The sequence below is a fragment of the Strigops habroptila genome, chromosome 3 (genome assembly GCF_004027225.2).
Source record: "Strigops habroptila isolate Jane chromosome 3, bStrHab1.2.pri, whole genome shotgun sequence".
NCBI lineage: Eukaryota > Metazoa > Chordata > Aves > Psittaciformes > Psittacidae > Strigops > Strigops habroptila.
This window is the reverse complement of record NC_044279.2, coordinates 62,270,937-62,284,350: the sequence shown is the minus strand read 5'-3', so window position 1 is coordinate 62,284,350 and position 13,414 is coordinate 62,270,937. Positions and strand designations below refer to the sequence as shown.

Here is a 13,414-nt window from a genome sequence, read left to right as displayed (position 1 = left end):
TTTAAATTTGAGGCACTAGTCACGAAAAAAAAATTCATGTCTTTTAGGAAGAGGTGGACTTTAAAAAGCTTTACAATAAATTATCCCTAAAGTGCATTTTTTAAAAATATAAACCTTTTCTTAAAATTCATATGAGTAAGGCCCAATATTCATACTAGCTGCTAAATTGCATGGTTTAATATATGGCAAATTTTGAAATAGCTAGTCCTTTCAAAATGCTAACAAGGAATCCATCCTTAAGGAGAGTTGCGGATGGTTAATAATGATCAAGGGACAAAAGTTATTAGGATAATGTAAGTCTTGTGGAAAAATTAATTGAATTTCATCCATTATTTCCCAGCTACAGCTAGTGTATTTGAAATTAAATAAGACAGGACACAACCTATCTGTGTGGGTTTCTGTAAGTAAATATCAATATTTTTTTTTGGTTTGGAAAATAAAATTGGAATGAAAAATGGAACACAGCCATAACAGATATGTGTCTCTATTAGTTTTTCAATACTGAATTACAGATGTGGAGAGAAGTAAATCCAGAGTATTGTTTCCTCTCCTTCACTTCCCCTCATTTGTAAATATTTTCATCACCTTCTGCCTGACTTTAGAGGAAAATAACAATTCAAAAATAAACTGCTTTTTTAAACATATATACAGGCAGTAGCAACTGAGTTCCTTAAAAACATCAGTTATTATCAAGGTCAAGTAGGCAGGACATTCTCTGAGAAAATTATTTAGTCATGACTTGTTTGTATTTGAAGTAGCACAAGGAGTCAGCCTCTCAGTTCAACTCAATGTGTTTTATTGGCAGATCAAAATCGCTTGGGTTTTTTTCCCCATAGGCATAACAAGAAGAGCTATGGCATGTCTGCTGAGAACTTGGTTTTATAACTTTTCAGTCTTACAGATTTTTATAGCTTGAATTTACTCACAAGCATATGCAATCAAAGATTTAAGACTAATTTAAATTGGGAATAACTTCTTTCTTTTTGTGTTAATGAAATGACTACAGAATTAAACATAAATAGAATACAGTCTAAAACTTTGGTTTTTTCTGTTTTCTTGATCACAAGTCCATTCAAGCTATAAAGGTTTTGGAGTGCAGTTAAAATGCAAAATGGCATTCCCAAGGTACCCTTTGATTTTCCTTCTGGCCTCGACTGTGAACAGAAATCAGTAATTTCTGAGCCATTAATAACAGCAATAGGGGTTTTTACTGGATTTCAGAGTTACTCATAAGTCCTCTAGAAATCTTTACTCCGTGTTTATAACAGATGCACCAGAACAGATATTCTTTGGTGCAAATGAGACTGGCATTTTGGTCAGATATTCTTCATGTTTACCGAAGTTTATAAACGTGCCAATGCAGACTGAGTTAGAAGCAAAAGGATAATCCAGGGGTTTTGTTCACTAAATATGACACTGTAATATGACAGAAGACATAATCTTTAGAATGAAAAGAAATTATGTTTTCTCCATTCTCCTTTATTTCAATGGTCAGCTCATGTATGAAAGCCTGAGAAAGGTCTAGTTTGTCCAAAAGCTTGGGATTTTTGCCTGCCTGGTCAGTTGCCTTAATGAAACAGTTTACTTCAAATTTTACCTTCTTTAGATTTAAAAAGATAACTTCTGCAATGTTAATCCCAGCCTTGTTTTTGCACTGTGATTGTCAAACTGCCAAGATCCCTCTTTATCCCTGCTAGGTAAGGTCTAGCAAAGTACAGCTCCTTCCACAGCCGTTGCAAGTCTTGTCTCAGGAAATCCTTCAGTGAAGCAGGCTGTTCACAAGAAGAGATTCGACTGTTGTACCAATCAGAAGAGAAAGCAGCACACACTCATCATACAAGCTATCCACACTTTGCTCTTGTAAAGCCATGGCTGATTTATACCTGGCTCTCAATCTGCAGTTTTGAATGGTGTGTAGTGGGACAGAACCTTTTAACAGACACCCTCATTAGATATATTGTGTCATATCAGGAATCAGGGAGGGGCAGTTGAGAAGTGGAAGATGCAATCTGGCTTGAAGAGTGCTCAGCTGAAGCTTTTTGATCGCTCGATGGCACAACAGTGGCACTGCAGATGGAGATTTGGGGCAATTGTTGCATTTGGAGTGGCCTGTTTGCCTTTCCTCATCAAGGGGAGATGAAGTGGAAAAATGTTATGTGTAAAGCAGGGGGGGGGAAAAACCTAAGCAATGCCCAACAACCAGAACTAAGATCTGTAGTTGGAATTCAGGTGGCTGCAGTTTAAATTGCCTCTAACAGTCTGGCTGCTGATTTTACTATTCATGAAAAGTGTCTTTGTTTTAGTTCTGAAATATTGCAGAGCAACTGCTCTGCCTTGAGTTTTCTCTCTGAATCACTAAAATAATCTCTTTTTTTATTTTCTGTCTTGACCCTCTCCTTCCACCCACCTCTTTCAACACGTATTTAGGTACATTCAAAGGGATAGCAAGAAGTAGTTTTCTCTCTGTGTTTCATATGGCCACAGCGCTACTGCAAAGTGCCGCCTTAGGTTTTGGGAGGAGTCAGCTCATGGAGGAAGGTTAGTTGGCTGAAGGCTAGATAATACACCAGCATTGCTAGCAGGGAACAAGGAGCAACTCATAGACATACTGACAATTTTATCTGGGTTTTTTTTCCTATTCATCTCATGTGCTTCTAGATACCCCATCCTGTTAAACAATCACAAGGCAATCAGCTTGGATTCTTTCCCTGGAAGGTGAATGTCAGACTGAGCCTGTTTGAGATGCAAACAACGATGCCTTGATCTGTGCCTTTGTGGTCTTGAGGTGCACAGTGGGGCACAGCTCTTGTGACTTGCCCTGTCCCATCTGGCAGCTCAAAGGGGAGCAGAACCAGACAGATGCAGCTATCCTGTTACCTTTGCAGCCCATTACCTACCAGATGGGCTCTTCACCCCTGTGCCCTTTGCAGATGTGGCTGACCTCAGCTTTCAAAATCAGCTCTGACAAAGCCCCTGGTTAGGAAATGCACTGCTGGGATGATTTATAAAGCATGATATATTACAGGACTCTCCCTATACTGTATTTCCATGCTTGTACTGGCCCTCAACAGTTGAGCTGATAAGGTCTTCTTCAACAATGACACCCACCCCCCCCCCCCCCTTTTTTTTCACCATGTTCCCTTTTTTTGTCTGAAACAACTAAAATCTGTTGACCTTCAAGTTATGGGGATGCTTATCTATTCATTGAGAAGGGAAGAGCTTGATTACAGTTAGGATGCTTGGACTGGTATTTAAGGCTACATTTCTTTCTCCTTCCTGATTTTTAAAATGCTGTGCAATTTACTGTTATTTGTTATCCTTGATTGAAGTTTTAGTATCTTCCTAGATCAATAGAGATGGACTTTCAAATGGACAATGTGAGTTATAAATCTTGCATTAACAATGTCGTACTCTGTCCTAGGAAAATATCTATTAGTTTCACTGCAATTTAATGGCATTCTTCTTTCACCATTGAATCCCATCTAAATCACATGTACATTTTAAATCAGATGGACTTTGGGGAGCTTAGCAATGATAACATCAATAGTTCACATGGCGCTGACAGTATGTAATGATTTGAGTAGTGCATCCTTTGATGCTGTAGAGCGTTAACAATAGCAGTAATAAGCTTTACAGTTGACCACATCATCTGCCTTGAAGGATCATTTCAGATAACAAAACCCAGAGATTTGTTGTGCAAAACCTGATTGCTCACACACACAAGCACCATTTTTCTTCCCATAGAAAAGTTATTTATTGCTAGGACACCAGCAGTTTCTCCTGTCAGAAGGGTATGTTGTTGATAACGCCTGTAAGAAAGCCACATATTTCTAGACACATACTGTGAATAATCAAAATCTGAGAAATGACTTTATTCTGAGCCAGGTAAAATTACAAGGGGAAATATAAATGCAACTGCCTGTGTAATGCTCTGGGTTCATCAGTTCCAAACATTTTAAGATCACTTCTTTTTGCCTGTATTCTCGTTTGCATCCTGTCACTGGATTGCCTGTGAGCTCTCAGGTAAACTTGCTGCCTAAAATGCTGATAATACAATTAAAATTACTGATATTTTAATATGCCCTATTTTGTGCTTTCTGATTGTGTACTGTGTTGCCAACACAAAGGTTTCTGATTAATTATAAGCTAAGCACTAAGTGACATATGCTGGCAAGATACATGTTCCATAGTTTTTCATGATTATGTTTCTTCTGGATTCTTTTAAAGCCTCTCCTACTACCAGTGTGGTTTCTGAGAAATTGTAATGTTGCTTTACGAATGACCTTACAGCTGTTCAGCAGTTATCAAAAAATTCCCCATACACCAGCAGTAGCTTATGGCTGAGCCTGGTTAATAGATTGGCTCTGCTCTCAAGTAGCTGCCATAAGATGGAATATGTGGAATAGAATCATTGAATCACAGAATTGGAAGGGACCTTAAAGATCATCTAGATTCAACCCCTCTACCATAGGCAGGGACAACTTCCACTAGACCAGGTTGCTCAAAGCCTCATCCAACCTGCCCTTGAACACTTTCAGTGAGGGTGCATATCGTTCAGTAACCTGAACTAGAAAATTACAGCTGAGTAGTGGCAGAGATTTGAAAGACTGTTAATGTAAGAATCCTATTCTGCCCATATTGCTTCAGGAAACGCTCCTGGCTTTTCTATAGTAATATGCTTTATGAAACACCCTTAGAAACAATCAGTTCTCCTCAGCATCAGCACTGCTACTTAGGGGTTAAAATCAGTAGGAGCTTACTGGCTAGAATCCAGTTTCTATGCATTGCTCTGGAAAATGGAAGTGCTAGACTTTGTATCAGATTAAACACAGTTAAAGTAGGCTGAGGCTTAAGGGTTTTTCCATCAGAACATAAAATATTAAAGATAGGCAATTTTATCTTGTTCTTGTATAATTTCATTTCTGTTTTCCTGATTCGATCTTAAGCTGAATTCTAAGAATTCCTATTGTGTACTGCACTAGCACTCCAGTTTAGCTAAGAGAATACTGAGAATCTAACATGTTTCTGTGTCTGCTTAAAGTCCGCATTTCATTTGGTACTTTTTATTTGTTTTCTTTGCTAGAACATGGGCATTCATATTTATGACCGTTTTGTTTTTCAGCGCCTCCCAGATGGCTCTGCCCCAAGTGCACATGCTGAATTTTATCTTCTGCCGGATCCTTATGAGGTCAGTCAAAGGAAAACAAGAACAGCTCCAAAAACTTCTGACCCTACTTACAATGAAATCGTGAGTACCAGTCGCTTTCTTCCACTCTTTCTCACTTGATTTTCTTTGCCCACTCTTGAAATAAAATAACAGTACGGCATTTAGAGCTGTTGCAGTGGACACGGTCAAAAAGGAGGAACGTATCATAAGCTGAACCACAAACGGGGACAGTCTTCTGGTTTCCATCTTGCTCAGAAATGAAACAGTCTCTTTATGTCTCTCTTTTCAGGAAAGCAGTTGGATTATTCACACTGCTTTATCTTACCCCATAACCACAGTTACATGTTAGCCAAATGAGACCAAGCATTGTTGCAGCAAAACCTAGGCTGTTTTCAATGCAGATTGTACAATAACATAAAAATTACTAATTGAATGGATGCTGTTATTCATATTCACATTTGAAAATCAACAATCACATTGGTTGGCACTGTCCTAAATGATATCACAATAATAAATATCCAAGTTCTTTCTATGTGAAAAAGCTAGCAGTTCACAGCCATATATAATTACTTCACACACCACTGAAGTGCTTCTGGGTGAAAAGAAACAGTTATATAGAGAAGCATTTACAACAGAATGGGAAGTGGCATAAACTATATTCTTTTGTAAGGGCAGGTGAGATTCAAACAGTAGGTAGAATTGGGGATTATAATTATTGCACATAACAAATCTCCTAAAGATCTAAAAAGAATTTACAAACGTCTTTGAGCAGGTTTTAAAGTTGAAAGCATGGAAAATACTACCACTCCACCCTGTTTCATAGATAAAGTATGATGAAACGTAAGTTAGCTGAGACTGAGAGTCCTTATCTCCTGGTTTCCCAGTCCTGTCATTTTAATATTTTTCTTTTCCCACATCTATTCGATTACAAAAGTTAACTACTTACTAATGACTTTCAGTGCTTCTGTAAGAGTAGTATTGCTGCTAACAGCCAAGACAGATGGTATCAGAGGGTATACCCCCCTATGGTACTGCAGTAGAATAACAGGGAACTAGGATTTTTTTTTCGTTATGTTCTTTCCTTTTTTTGCAATCAAAGAGACGGTGGAATGAGTCTAATTGACCTGTCTAAAGAAATTCCTTTACATTTGAAGGGTATTTAAAGCAAAGAAATATAATATGATTATATAACATTCATTGTAAAGAATCCCAAGCGTACTACAGACAAGAACCAGCCAGGAACACTGGAAGTCAATTATCATGCTAATCATTTTTAGATCAAGTTGAATGCAAGAAAATCCCAAATCAGTCAGACAGTAGTCACTGGGAGGAGATTTAACTGTGGTTGAGGGGCATTCCACTGCTGTTAAGAGAAATTCCATGAAAACTTTAATATCCTTTACTCAAAACTTACAGCCGCCTTCACAGATGCTCAGTCTTTTTCACCAGGAACTGCTAAACGCAGTGGGGACATATGGTTCCGTTGAACTTGGACATTTCAAACCCGATGCTTGTGCTGTTAGCAGCTCTGTTCTTCCATATGTGATGTAATTCTGTATGCATTTTCTGTCCAAGGCTGGTAGACTGAGGCAGAAGCTGCCCCAGGGAAGAAAAACTACTAAAAATATGTCAGCTGTCTTTTAAGTTAGTTACTGTCCAAACGCTGTGTACAGAAATGTACTAGCCTTTTTTATGAGTTCATAAGTTTTTATTAAAGCCAAATCGCTGGAAGGAAGCTGTATATTAATTTCTCTCTGTGTTTGAGACTGAGAAAATTCTGAAATGTGCTTCTCTTGGGTATTTTTGATTCCAGTTTTGTACTTCTATTGCTTATGACTGCCTACAGCAAATTATCAGCCTTGCAAAAGTGCATTTTATTTTTGATTTTTACTCATGTGTGTGAGAGTAAAGACGTGAAAGTCCAGGAGGGCCGACAATAGAATGAACTATGCCAAATGTTTTGGAGTTGCTTTTAACAAGCACTCCTTTTTTCTCTTGTTCCTTTATTTGGATTTGGGAGTTTGTTGCATTCACAGTGGTATAACATTGCATTAAAAAATGATGGTTGAGAAGAAGAGGAAAAATGGAATGCAGTCTGAAGAGAAAAAAGATATATACCTGTTTATAGATCATTAGGAATCAAGAAGAATTACTCAGGAGGTTCCACAGTAGTAAAGGAAAGTAAAAAAACTGAAGATAAATCTGAATGATTTAAGTTTAAACTCTTGCCAAAAAAAGCTTCAATAACCAGAACCAACTGCAGTAGGATCTTGCTCATATGTGTAGCATTTGCTCCGAGACATGATTCAAGGTCTCAGTTGTCCCCAGTTTGTCTCTTGAGTGTCTGCATGTATGCACACCCACAAAATAAGCAAACCTCCAAGACAGAGCAGAGTGTACATTGCGAGAATGAAGCCAGAACAAGAACGACCTCTCTCAGTCCTGCCCTTGGGGTGTGGCCAAATGTGAGCAAATGTTCTTGGGCCATATCACACTGTTAGTGTTATTGCAGTTGCCATCGGAGCAGAGGGGACGCTGGCCTGCAACACCCAGAATAGCCCCAGCGAGCTTGATGGAAGGGGAGGAGAGAACTGCACCAGGAGGCACAGCTGCTCCCCCAGCACTGTGTGTCAAAGATAATTTGGACAATTAAAAGCAAATCTAGGAACTGTGCCATGGCTACCTAAGGAGAAGCAACTGTCCCACATTTACAATTAAAATGTCATTAGACTCCCGTAGGTCAACAGTGCTTCTCTTTTCGGAGCCAGGAATGCTTAGATTCCTGCCTTAACTGTCCCACTGATTTGCTGTGTGGCCACATATAGCTCACCTCCATTTGATCTAGCTGTATAAATGGGAGGCATATATTCTTACTACAAAATCATTTCAGGACTGAACAGTTCTGATTATGAAATTCTGCTCTCTGTTTTATCCACATACTGATTCAGCTATCTCTAGACCTTTCTTCTGTCCCTACATCCTGATGATTTATACCTTACTCCAGCTGAATTTATAACACTATTTTAGAAAGTTTTTAGGGATCATTTGAAGACTACACACCCTGCACTGTAAGGTCTGTCATTGCTCAAAGCTTAAAGCCTCCTTTTGTCCGAAGATTGAAATTTCTTCACTTCCCCAGTTCACACCTGTTGTAATCTACTATACTGAAGATTTCTTAGCTCTTACAGCTTACATGTACATTTTTGGTGATTTAAAGCAACAGCTGAAGATGATACCTTTATTATAGTGGCAAAGATATTAAGGCATCTTTCTACAGTAACCTTAGTATCACTTCAGTAATCAAATCATAGATTTATTCTAAATTGTATTATTGCTTTTTATACCTGTCCTTGCTTTTTTAATTTCTCCATCATTTCACTTTGGTTTTGGTGGGGAGATGCCACTGGGGAACAGAGAAGCTGGAATTTTTATTTAACATGCAATTTGGTGAAATAGGCACTGTAAACATCAGAACCGAAAAGCACCGGGCGTGACTTTCATGGCAGCTATTCCAAATTATGATTTACAAAGGTTTCTGAATGGAAAAGGAAATGTTGCTCCCTGGTAAGACCTTTCTAGTAAAAGCTAGTTAAGAAAAGTGAGTGGGACAGTTTTTCTTTCCCCCACATCCTGTGGCAGTATTCATCTCCACGGCACTGATGATCCACCTACACCATGGAGCTTGGTATCCTGTCTGTTGGTGCTTGCTGCCAGAGTAGCCTGATGTCCTGTTCAGTCTGTTTGGCACTCGCTGCAACATCTCTGCAGCTGGCAGTGCAGACGGAATCACTCTGCAGTCCCACGGTGGCAGCCAAGGCCATAATGGTACAACCCTGAAGTTCAGAGCCACTTTTGTGTTGCCAGTAAGAGGAGAATTGCTGATGCTAAGCCTCTATTAACTCTATCCCTGTCTGAAGAACATCTCCTTTGGCCATTTCTGCTTCTTATAATTGGAGGTACACAGAGGTCTCAGCAGTCCAACGCAGAGATCCAAGCTAGAGGGGGCTCGGTCTGACTTTTCTTTTCTCAGTATAGACCGCATTCAGACTGCAGAGTAAATCCAAGCAGGTTGCCTGGCAAACACCTTTTAGGCAGTTTCACTTTCCCATTCTTCTGAAGTGACAGTATGTCACTGTGTTTGCTTTCTAAACTGCACAGGGAGATTAAAATTTAAAGCATTTTCCATTGCAGCTAAAATAGGAAAACATTTCCAGCCATACAAATTTTAGATTAAATGTACCTCTCTTAACAAAGCTTACCTTTCAGGCCTGAAACTAGCTGAGAGCATTCTTTCACATTTTAGCAACCCACATGCAGTTCACTCAGCAGTTTTTGGTTAATGCAGAGACTGAAACATAGAAATCTGTTCTGAATGCAACTTGTTCATGTTAGCCTACCACTCCAGACTGGTTTTTTAAAATTCAGAAAATACACCATTAACATTTCATAATTAACCTCAGTGTCTTCTCATAGTATTAAGGTAATTTCAAGGATATTTTAAAAACTATAGGGTTTAGTAATCTTCTAAAGAGATGCTAAGCAAGCTGTCTCATTTAATTTGAGAAGTATTAACAGCACTACTCAAGTAACAGAAACATCTAAATTTAGTAAATTCCACTTGCTAAATTGGGTCCAAACTCAGAGATATTCCAGTTCTACAACTTCTACTGAGTGGGCTGAGCTTTCTGTCATGTTTAATATTTGACAATTCCATTAAAAACTGCAAACATTTTTATAATGGGCACATTTGGATGCAGTTTGCAACCAGAATCATGCTTAAAATTATTTGTACTGAAATGGTAAAATTTATACAGGTTTGTTTGATTTAGAACAGTTATGAAATTTTATGGAAGTCTTGCTTAGAAGAAAATTTGATTTTGCTTTGGCTTGATCTTTTTTAATTCTGGTATGTAGCACAAGGTTTAGTCGCAAGCACAGTACTGAGGAAAAATTCTGAGGTACTATGCATTGATGTGATACACCTTTATAAGACATACCAATGCAACATAAAGTTGCTTTAAGGTACTACTAATGAACATGTAACAAATGCAACATACATAGGTTGAAAAAACATAGGTTAAAAACATAGGTTAAAAAACACTGTTTTCCTCAGGGTTTTTTTCTGTTTTTTGCAGAAGAGCAATACCACTTCTCAAAGCATCTGCTATGAAAAGATAATCTACACTTCTGCAGAATTAGCTATCTTTTGTTTTCATGCCGCTGCCCATGATGAGTACCTTCCATCTGAATCTTTCCTCCACAAAATCAACCATATTATCATTTGCTGATGAACTTCATGGAGGATCTGATATTTCTTCACATTTGAATTCAAAACTCTGCTTAACTTAGAGTTTCAATTTTCATGGGGAAAATTATGTATACCTATTTTTTTCCTTAAGCATTGCACAACACAGGTTTCAAATTTATTTGCAAATGCTTGGTATCAGATTTCACAAGCCTAAACTGGCAGAATCTCTTTTATATAAAGTACATATGGTCAAATGTATTTCTGAGGTAAATTCACAAAGTTAAGTGAACTTGGCTGATGGTTAGTAGTTTATAATTATGGAGGGCGGTTCAGAGCAATTCTTACAAAGTTGTATTGGTTATCCTGAATGCTGTATTAAAGTAATTGGTTTGCCTGTCAAATAGATTCACAAATTCATAAAATTGAGGTGGGTTTTTTATCTGTTTCACTGTATGTTATTTCAGGTTGTGTATGACAAAGTCACAGAGCTCCAAGGCCATATACTGAAGCTTGTTGTGAAAAGCAAAGGAACATTTGTGGGAGCTGTTAACATTCAACTGAGCAGTGTCCAGTTAAATGAAGAAAAGTGGTATCCGCTGGGAAACAGTGTAATTTAAATGTCGTCTGAGATAATTCAATTATTTATCCACTAATGTTTCTTTATCCCATTTCCCACAGTACATTTTGTCTCAGTTGCCCTTGAGAATATGCAGTCATCTGCTGATCACATACCTTAACATTTCTAATCATAAGGCTATTATCTTAAAATTGCTACCATCTTCCTGCAACAGATTCCTGTCAGTGTGAGTTTAACAAATCACATGCTAGGAACCTGTAGCAGCATGCAGTAAATTCTTATGACAGCAATAAAGATTTTTAGTTTGTTTGTATTAAATAGTACTGTAAAAATATTAACATCTGTACACATTGAAGTGTGAGGCCTAACTCTTTGCCCATTAATTCCACTGACACTGTTGAAACAATGCTGATAATGGTGTAATTTGTCAGCATCCTCTATGACCCCACTGTATGTGATGATTTCACCAGAGAACCATGGGATGGTTCCCTGGGTGCCAATACATTTCAAATGTCTAGGAAATTTTACATTACATCTTATACAATCAATACTTTTTTTTTTTTTCCCTTTTTAAAAAGAACTTAAAAGCTTTGCATGTTACACATTTTGGGCAGTATATGTTGTGTGCTTTTAACTTTTGATGCAATGTACTGTTCAATTCAGGATATTAATTTGTCGATACGATATGTCATTATTTCTTTTATTCTGACATCCAAGAAGCAGATATAACTGGTTATTTGTGGGAAGAAAGGAGAAGGCGGAAGCTAATATCACAAATAAAACATAGTGAATGTGAGCTTTCAGTGTGGTATTTGTTTAAGATCATACTATACGGAATCTTTGTTCACCAGTCTTACTGCATTGCATTCTTATGCTGTGTAAGGGAATCAAGTCAATACATGCATTGACCTAAGGGCTATAAAAGGTACATATACATATTAAACAATGAACGTGAGTGGTTCCTTTGAGCTCACTGAGGTAATTATAGGCTCTGTTCTTCAAAGCATTTTTACCTAAATTGAGGAAGCACTTAAGCACATCTTTGAACATTTAGCATGTGGGCAGCCAGAATGTCCATTACTGCCAGCCTCTTAGACACACGTAGCTGACCATGTATATATACCTTTCCAGGACCAAGGGCACATTTTTAAGGCACAGGAGACATGTTTATTTGCCATCTGATCTGCTGTAAAATTTTAAGTTACCATATACTGAGTAGGTCTGACATTTGTCCTACCAGGTAGAAAAGTGGTCAACAGAGGGATAGTAATGCCAGAAGCTGAAGATTATTGCCTTCTTCTCTCAAAGGACACTCACAAATCAGTCTTCAGAAGGTAGTGTTGTATAAAGCTCCTGAAATGGGACTAGGAATGTTATTTCGGAAACTAAATAAGCTGGAGTTTTTCTCAGCATCAAACCAATTGACTATGTCACTTGGTCAGTTTTTATCTGAGAATAATTTCCCCAGGCAACCTGGTGTATTAAACTCCTCAGTAAAGAGAGCTGGGGGGACCTGTGCTTGAATATTAATATTATTAATATTCTTCAGAGCTGAAAAAAAGATATAAAATATTTACCACATGAAAGGGATATTGGCTAGCATACAAATATGATCACTACAAAGATCAGTAAGTCTAACATTTGAGATTATAGGCTCTCCTGGGTAAAGAATCAGGTGTCTTGTCACTCAAGCACAGAAAACATATTGAGGCCAGCTTAAACGTTATCAAATTACCTGACCTTACAGTTCAATATTGATTTTAGCATCTTCTTAGTCTACTGTCTTGGTTTCCTTATTATAAATATAATGCAATTTTCTAATAGTGTTATTTCCTGTGACATTTTCTAATCATTGTTTACTGCATGCCCTGATTTTCCATCTTAGAGCAACATTATATAAAATTGCATTAAAATGGCATTAAATAAAAAGAGCATTAAAATGTAATATTATCAGAACTGTCTGCAAACATCAGCAATACTCTTCAGTATTAAAGAAACAAACCTATCAAAATAGCATCCTTTTAAAAAAAACTCCACATGTTTGAGTAAGAAAGCTGTGATTAACTGGGTAGATGATACAGAACTGTGGAAGCTCAACAGTGCTTCAGTTTTGTAAGGAAGATGGGAACATTGTGTCTGATGGGCAAGATCTACACCAATAGCTATATGTCAGGCAAGAAGTTGTCCTCAGAGAACTGAAATCACACAATCAGCCCTTGCCTATTCTAAAATTTTTCTAATCCACCTCAAAGCATTGTACTTCCTATTTCCTGAGTTCACAGTAAGATGTATCCTGAGCGCCCTGCTGTTATGAGGAACATAGCACTTCACAAATCAGTCTGTGAATTATTTGTCTGTCTTTAGCAGCAGGGATTTGAAGACTAAGCTAAGAAAAGGTACTGATATTAGCATCTGAGTTTTT

At 37.8% G+C, this 13,414-nt stretch overlaps 1 protein-coding gene across 1 annotated transcript in view; it reads left to right on the top strand.

Annotated features, from left to right (window-relative positions):
- The window catches only part of PIK3C2G (phosphatidylinositol-4-phosphate 3-kinase catalytic subunit type 2 gamma), a 205,220-nt gene extending 193,432 nt beyond the window's left edge, over nucleotides 1-11,788 (top strand). Inside the window, exons 34-35 of the mRNA XM_030480440.1 lie at nucleotides 5,123-5,248; nucleotides 10,880-11,788. Of these exons, the coding sequence (XP_030336300.1) occupies nucleotides 5,123-5,248; nucleotides 10,880-11,032 (279 nt within the window). The 3' untranslated portion in view covers nucleotides 11,033-11,788. The remainder of the gene's footprint in view (nucleotides 1-5,122; nucleotides 5,249-10,879) is intronic.
- The last annotated feature ends 1,626 nt before the right edge of the window (nucleotides 11,789-13,414 follow it).